The sequence below is a fragment of the Babylonia areolata genome, chromosome 25 (genome assembly GCF_041734735.1).
Source record: "Babylonia areolata isolate BAREFJ2019XMU chromosome 25, ASM4173473v1, whole genome shotgun sequence".
NCBI lineage: Eukaryota > Metazoa > Mollusca > Gastropoda > Neogastropoda > Buccinidae > Babylonia > Babylonia areolata.
In genome coordinates this window covers 191,453-199,698 of record NC_134900.1, presented here as the reverse complement: position 1 = coordinate 199,698, position 8,246 = coordinate 191,453, and the positions used below count along the sequence as shown (strand labels likewise).

At 46.7% G+C, this 8,246-nt stretch overlaps 2 protein-coding genes across 2 annotated transcripts in view; both read left to right on the top strand.

The window, feature by feature from the left end:
• The first annotated feature begins 2,786 nt into the window (after nt 1-2,786).
• Nucleotides 2,787-7,241, top strand: LOC143299991 (uncharacterized). The gene is made up of 2 exons (XM_076613546.1): nt 2,787-4,092; nt 7,222-7,241. Exons 1-2 carry the CDS (start codon nt 2,787-2,789, stop codon nt 7,239-7,241), a joined length of 1,326 nt encoding a protein of 441 aa, XP_076469661.1.
• Nucleotides 7,242-7,887: 646 nt separating this feature from the next.
• Nucleotides 7,888-8,246, top strand: part of LOC143299920 (kelch-like protein 30) — an 81,555-nt gene continuing 81,196 nt past the window's right edge. Inside the window, exon 1 of the mRNA XM_076613456.1 lies at nt 7,888-7,980. Within this exon, the coding sequence (XP_076469571.1) occupies nt 7,979-7,980 (2 nt within the window). The 5' untranslated portion in view covers nt 7,888-7,978. The remainder of the gene's footprint in view (nt 7,981-8,246) is intronic.

Here is an 8,246-nt window from a genome sequence, read left to right as displayed (position 1 = left end):
AGTAATGTTCACAGAGAAACACACACACACACACACACACACACACACACACACACACACACACAAAAGGCAGGACAAGACAAGACAAAATTCCTTATTTCAAGGATAATAGATAAGCACTGGTGTGCTTTCGTTTTTACATCCAGTCCCCGCCCTGAATAGGGTCCACACTTCACAACACTAAATAAAAATTAAAGCAAAGCATTGTGTTAATAGAAATGCATAAGAGTGGGGAAAAATTATATAAATGATTACTTTTTTTTTCTAAAAGTTTATCATAACGTTCACACACACACAAATACACACACACACGGCACACCGACACACACATACTATACATACATACATATATATATATATATATATATGTCACAACTTGTGACGACAGTTAGGGCGTGTGGCCCGTCTTCGTTTTTCTCCCCCCTCTTCTTTCACTTTCCCTCCTTCTCCCATCCTTCAGTTCGGGCAGAAGTCTTGATTTGCGCACGAACCACGTGCATGCATATTACTCGCTCACCTGAGCGAATATGAAATATTGTTGGGCAGCAACAATATTCGGGGCTTTTGCAGCCCGACTGCCGTAGTGTACGGGTCGTTCCTGTTGTTGGTGGGGTAGCTACCCCGACATCTAGGCACCATACGAAGTGAGGACCGGCTGTCCTCCATGGGAGCCACTTCGGTGTTTCTTCGTCTGTCTTCGTCGTCGTCGTGTCTTTGTGGTGGTCGTTAGTGTACGCCACCTGTGGCAGGTAAGAAGCCACTTGTCTATTTAGCTTGGTTGTACTTCTGTCAGGGATGTAGGTGTGTAAAGATGTTCGACAAGAAAGCTGTACGTTAGGTTTTGACACAATCTATTTCGTTAATTACTCGTGTGCTACCACCGAGTGAATATGTACTTTTTCTTGTGTCGGCTAATATTTTTGCCAATTTTATTGTTATTGAGTTTTAAAATGATACGATTTTACCTTAGTTCACTGTTGGGTAAAATTGGGCGTTGGCTCTGTATGATAGGTGTAGAGAGTGCGAGTGCCGTATATTACTCCTATAATTCGTCTTGTCAATGGAATTATATTCCAGGTTTTCATTTTGAATGTGCTGTACATTTGTTTTTTTGTTAATTATATCGTTAGAATTAGTATTGCTCAGTACGGGGGGAACATTCCGTAATGTTCCAGCTCTCGCTGTGTGCTGTGTGTCCCGGGCCTTTCGTCTGGTGACCCAGATCTTCGCCCCTTCCTGCCCTGTGACTGGTGTCCTGGGTGTTCGTCCCTTCCTGCCCTGTGACTGGTGTCCTGGGTGTTCGTCCCTTCCTGCCCTGTGACTGGTGTCCTGGGTGTTCGTCCCCTCCTGCCCTGTGACTGGTGTCCTGGGTGTTCGTCCCCTCCTGCCCTGTGACTGGTGTCCTGGGTGTTCGTCCCCTCCTGCCCTGTGACTGCTGTCCTGGGTCTTCGCCCCTTCCTGCCCTGTGACTGGTGTCCTGGGTGTTCGTCCCCTCCTGCCCTGTGACTGCTGTCCTGGGTCTTCGCCCCTTCCTGCCCTGTGACTGCTGTCCTGTGTTCCGGGCCTTTTGACTTGCAGCCTGGTCCATTGCTTGGCATTGTATGCCGAGTCCTGGCACCTAGGCCTTTTGACCGGGGGCTTGTGCCTTGGGTCGAACCCGCCGAAGTTTGTCTGGGCCGTGTGTCAGTTTTTTTGTTTTTGTTGTTGTTTTCCTCTTAAGAGGAAAACTTCCTGAACCCGTCAAAGACTAAAGCATCTGTGTACCAGTCCTGGTTTGGGGGGGGGTGATTTGCTTCTCCTTGAGTGTGTGTGTGTAAAATTGCTTTCGATTACATTTGGGAGAATCCGTAGTTTTGTATACGACTTCTGTTCGTGTTTTTTTTTGTTGAAGTTATAGTATATGGTTGTTTTGTTGTTTTTTTAGCAAGTATAGGCTGTGTGGGTAAGGCTGCGTGAGTGGGATAGACAGAGCGGAAGAGAATAAATTTTGTGTGGACGAGAAATATCTGTATTGTGTGTTTGTGTTGTCGGGTGAATTGGGTTGGGCGTTAGGTTTTAAAATAGTTCTCGACCTCTTCCCTAGGGGGGTCGTGACAATGGTGGAGATGCGGGGTAGCAAGTTCTAGGGAATGTAACACGGGTTGGGGGGTAGGGTGTGATCGTCTTGTTCGTCTACGTTTTGTGTTGCAGGCATTTCGTTTTGGTTAGCTTTTGTGGGGGTGATTAAGGTTGTTAGATTGTTAGGTTCTTACTGTTGGACGGTTGAGTGAAGTGGGGACCTGGAGTTAGTGACTTAGAGACTTAATCTTAATTCAAGTTTTGTGTAGTTGTTGCACATTGTGAATTAAGAAAACATGCCTGTAACACGAAAAACTTCTGCGGCCTCTACTCCTAGTTCGTGGTCACGGGGGGTCAGGGCAGAAGGCAGTACACCTTCTCTGAGTGCTGAAAAAAAGACTGAATTGTCCGGATGGATTCAGGGCCACCTGAAGGAGGCTAATCCTGAAGGTGCTTTCGATGAAGGCTTGAAGAATGAGTCTAATTCCGTACCTTCTCAGGACATGTACTCAAAGTTCAGGGTGTTGGGCACTGACTTAGGTTTGTCTGGAGAGGCGTTGGCCCGGTTTGTGGTTGATGCAGTAGCCAGGGAGGAGGAGCGTCAGGCTAGGGAGGAAGAGCGTCAGGCTAGGGATGAGGAGAGAAAGTACAGACAATGGAAGGATAGAAAAGAAGAAGAGTATAGGAAGAAAAAAGATGAGGAGGAAAGACGTAGATTCGAGAGGAAAATGGAACTGCGCCAGGAAGAGCTAGAAGCTCACACGGCTCATCAGTTTCCGCTTGTGCCGTATGATGAGAAAGACGATTTCGATAGCTTCCTTAACCACTTTGAGAGAGTGGCGGGATTAAATAAGTGGAAGCGTAGCTCCTGGGCAGCCCGCCTGGTGGCCCTTTTGCAGGGTCGGGCGAGAGACGCCTGCCTACGGTTACAACCGGAACAACTACACGATTATGACATCTTAAAAGCGGCTCTGCTTTACGAATTCCGTCTGGATGCAGATTCCTACCGCAAACGGTTCCGTTCAATGCGGAAATTAGCGGAAGAGACGTTTGATCAGTTTCTGGGCAGGCTGAAGGTTTGTTTCTCCCGGTGGTGTGTGGCCGCCGGACGGGATGAATCTGATGCAGAGGACATTAAAGATCTGGTCCTTCAGGAGCAGTTCTTGACCACACTCAATCCCGATCTCGTCACTGAAGTTCGGCGTGAGGAACCCAACAGAGTTGAGGACGTTGCCCATATCACTACTAAAATTGTCAATGCTCGGAGAGCAGGTCGCATGGCGGAAGCTGAATTTCGAGTTTCCAAAAAAGGTAGTAGGGTTTCCGACCGCAGTTTCAATCTGGGCGCGGAGAAAAAAGGACCTCCACATGGGTCAGGGGATTCAGCTCTAAACAACGTAAAGGGAAGAGACTTTAAAAGAATACCTGCCTGCTTCAACTGCGGGAAGCCAGGTCACTTGGCCAAAGAGTGCCGGCAACCCAAGAGGGTCTCACTCATTGCTCATGTCTCACCTGTACAGGGTGTTAATGCAATGACCCCGACGCTTTGCACGTCTTGTGCTTCTAAACAGTACTCGCCTCGCTGCGAGGTTTCTGTCAATGGCCACACAGTGCAAGCTTTACGCGACACGGGAGCCCAGTTGATTGTTGTAGCCAGGCGACTCGTAAGACCTGACTGTTTTACTGGGGCCACAGTTCGCGTGGTGTTGGCAGAGTCAAGGTGCTCCTCAGTTCTGCCCATCGCCAGGGTGGACTTTCAGTCCCCGTTCATACAGGGTGTTTTGGACGTGGCTGTCATGGAGTCTCCTGTTGAGGAGGTTCTCATTGGGAATTGTGCCTGGAGAGGGGACGGCTCTTCAATGGTCGTGCCCGTCTATGCTGATCCCAGCCTTGTGGGCGCCGTTCAAACTAGAGCCCAGGCTGCAGCAAATGCCAAACCCTTGCTTCCCCTGCCCGTCAAGGATATTCAGATCCATGTGTCACGGGAGGACTTACAGCACCAGCAAAATGACGATCCTGATTTTCATCAGGCACGTGATAGGGCTGGTTCAGGCCTTTTACAGAAAACCCCTTCAGGCGAGGTCTCTTATTTTAAAAAGCATGGGGTGCTGATGCGGCAGTTTAAAGATCACAGAGGCCAGGCGACCCAGATCTGTGTACCGAAGCCTTTGCGTTCCACAGTGCTACGCCTGGGCCATGAGGCTCCAATGTCTGGTCATTTGGGGTTTAGGCGGACGCAACAGAGAATATTTCCTCATTTCTATTGGCCAGGAATGTGCGGGGACATCAAACGCTTCGTTCTTTCCTGCGACAGGTGCCGAAAAACTGTACCAAAAGGGCGGGTTCCCAGAGTGCCTTTACTTAAAATGCCTCTGACTGTACCCTTCAGCCGAGAGGAACTATCCCACGATCGAGAGAGAATGCTTGGCGCTCGTGTGGGGCATACAAAAGTTCGAGCCATACCTGTACGGCAAACCATTCGTCGTCCAGACCGATCATGCCCCCCTGCAATACCTGGATAGAGCAAGAACGGTCAGCGGCAGACTGACACGGTGGGCGCTGCAGCTCCAGCCTTTCTCCTTCACAGTGCAAGCTATCCCTGGAAAAGAAAATGTTGGAGCCGACTATCTCAGTCGTCTGCCGGAGCAAGAATCGGCATTTCCCGAAAAGTGATTTCGGCAGTGTTAATCAAAGAAGAGTATGCGCAGTCCCATTTGACTTCTGCACATACCTCTATATTCTACTCTTAAATTAGGAAGCACACGCTTCCGCGTATCCTTACTAGCTGTAAAGTTAAGATAGTTTTCGTATAAATTTCTCCTCTCTTGTTTCGTTGGTCTGGACAAACTGTTTTGTTTTGGTAACTGTCCTTGACCACTAATAGACGTTCGGGAATGCGGAAGGGCAGGGCGAGAGTTGTCACGTGTGTCTGTCTGTCCGTCAGTCGTTGTGACGGTGTGTTTAAGTTCCAAACGTGAAGTTTGAACTTGAATGGGGGGTATTGTCACAACTTGTGACGACAGTTAGGGCGTGTGGCCCGTCTTCGTTTTTCTCCCCCCTCTTCTTTCACTTTCCCTCCTTCTCCCATCCTTCAGTTCGGGCAGAAGTCTTGATTTGCGCACGAACCACGTGCATGCATATTACTCGCTCACCTGAGCGAATATGAAATATTGTTGGGCAGCAACAATATTCGGGGCTTTTGCAGCCCGACTGCCGTAGTGTACGGGTCGTTCCTGTTGTTGGTGGGGTAGCTACCCCGACATCTAGGCACCATACGAAGTGAGGACCGGCTGTCCTCCATGGGAGCCACTTCGGTGTTTCTTCGTCTGTCTTCGTCGTCGTCGTGTCTTTGTGGTGGTCGTTAGTGTACGCCACCTGTGGCAGGTAAGAAGCCACTTGTCTATTTAGCTTGGTTGTACTTCTGTCAGGGATGTAGGTGTGTAAAGATGTTCGACAAGAAAGCTGTACGTTAGGTTTTGACACAATCTATTTCGTTAATTACTCGTGTGCTACCACCGAGTGAATATGTACTTTTTCTTGTGTCGGCTAATATTTTTGCCAATTTTATTGTTATTGAGTTTTAAAATGATACGATTTTACCTTAGTTCACTGTTGGGTAAAATTGGGCGTTGGCTCTGTATGATAGGTGTAGAGAGTGCGAGTGCCGTATATTACTCCTATAATTCGTCTTGTCAATGGAATTATATTCCAGGTTTTCATTTTGAATGTGCTGTACATTTGTTTTTTTGTTAATTATATCGTGTGTACATCACCAGACACTATGCTGTGCGGGACGGAACCATCACTACTCTGTGTTCACCAACTCAACCTGATGCTGTGTCGTCCAACGCCACTACACTACTGCTGTGTCCACACACCACACCACCCGTTGCCTCACATCGGACCTATACATGGGTAGGTCCGTATTCGCAGAAGCAGCACCGGGTGTTTCCGGCACAACACGGCAGTAGTGTTGTCCGCAGCACGGCATTAGATATCATACTGGCACGCAGCACGGCGTTATGGATGTCTGATCACCCACATGCCTGTGATTGATCTGGCCACCACTGGGTGTAGTATCAGTACTGACAGCGCCAGCGCTTTAAGTACTGAGCAGCGCAACGCGCGTAGTGTCATCTGAGCAGCGCAATCATGCGGCGTGTAGTATCAGTAGCAGCAGCAACAGGGCGTATAGTCCATCGTAGCAGCGTAACAGCGTCCAGTGTGTATCTGCGCACATCGCGCGTATGCTAGTTCTGTGCACAGTCACGCGGCGTATGTATCGTGACTGCACAGCTGGTCATTGTATAGTGCACAGAACAGCGGCAGTGCAGTCTGGCAGCAGCATTGAACGCGCAGTGTGTTGTGCGGCAACAGCGCGTAAGTAGTTCGTACTGAGCAGCAGCCGGTGCAGTTTTTGTATGTTCAGTAGTCACTAGCATAAGCGCAGTAGCATAGAACTTCCTGAACCGTCAGTAGCAGTAAAGCATTCGACACCAGTCATGGTTTGGTAGCACGCACCCGCTAGAGTGTGGGTGTGTACACATAGCTTTGTTCATGTAGGTGAGGAGAGATGTAGATTTTGTAACGACTTCAGTTCGTGTTATCTTTTTCGCTTGTGAATAGCAGAGAGCTTTAATTGTGCATGATGTTTGTATTTTTCTTCGCAGTAAGTTCTGATACGGAAAGAATTCGTAATGTTAGGATAACACCACACACGCACACACACACAACACCACATCACAAAAGGGGACGAAGAAAATTATTCAGTAATTGTGGTGTTTGTTTGTAATCGCCCCGCTGAATAGGGTATAGCATAGATTTAAAAAATGTTTAATAGAAATGCATAAGGGGGGTTAAAATGATTACTTTTTTTAAAATTTATCATAACGTTCATAACAAATAATGGGACCGGTGTCAAATACTATATATATATATATATATTATATATATATATATATAGTATGTGTGTGTCGGTGTGTCAATATATATATATATATATATATATATATATGTATGTATATATAGTATGTGTGTGTCAGTGTGTGTCACGTGTGTGTGTGTGTGTGTGTGTAAATCCTATTAAACACCTGGCTGAAAGTGTCTTCAAGTATCACACATCCCATTTGAACTGTGTTCAAATGTGAAGGTTTTGTGTCTCAGTGATCGCCGCTATCGGCTGAACTCGGGATCATCTTGTTGCGACTTCGCACTGATGCTTTCTTTATTTCTTTTCACACAGGAAAATCGAAAGAATTTCATATCCACACAACCTCTGGATCATTGGTGTCTTTTTTAATTTTTTCCCCATTTATTTATCTATTTTTTCATATTTTTAGTCAGGCATCTGCTTGGCAGATGTGGTGTAGCGTATATGGATTTGTCCGAACGCAGTGACGCCTCCTTGAGCTACTGAAACTGAAACTCATATTTTTAGGCTGTGTATAAACAGGTGGAACCACTCCTGAGCGATGTCGTCTGCCTCAGAGCTGTTCGTCCCCTATGGTCCGTGAGGACTTGAAACTTCGACAATTCAATTGTCACTGAGCCATTGTTGGGGACAGATTCCCGTTTCTCCAGAAACACACACACACACACACACACACACACACACACACATCACTGAGATAATGATGTCAGGAATCGCACTTTCGCTGAATCAGTTTAGGAGGCTAAACTGCGACATTACCGTGATGTCGGTCTATGACCACTGATCTACAAATAGATTTTTATTAAATCAGTGGTCCATCACACACACACACACACACATTTTTTTTCATGTGATTCGCTGCGTCATTTTGGGAATCAGCAAGGGACATAAAAGTGTGGCAACTTCCGGTGATTTCGGCAACTTGTGATAGCTTCAGTTCACCGAGAGCTTCTGCTCATGAAATCGGATTAATTTACAACTATACGCATCATGTGAGTATCCACCCATTTCTTTTGATTTAGTGTTTCTTGGGGTAATATTTTTCACCATGTGTGAGTTTCGCAAACTGTTCGTATCGATGATTCTGGTAACAGTCCAATGCGTTTTTAGGAATGGCTGAAAAAAAAACACACAAAAAACGGAGTTTCCCGTTATGACTGCATTTGACAGAACTGTGTCCGTTGAATTTGAAAGTATAAATCAACGTATCCAGAAAATGAGAAATTCCTTCAGGTATAATTCTTACCCGAAATAAGAG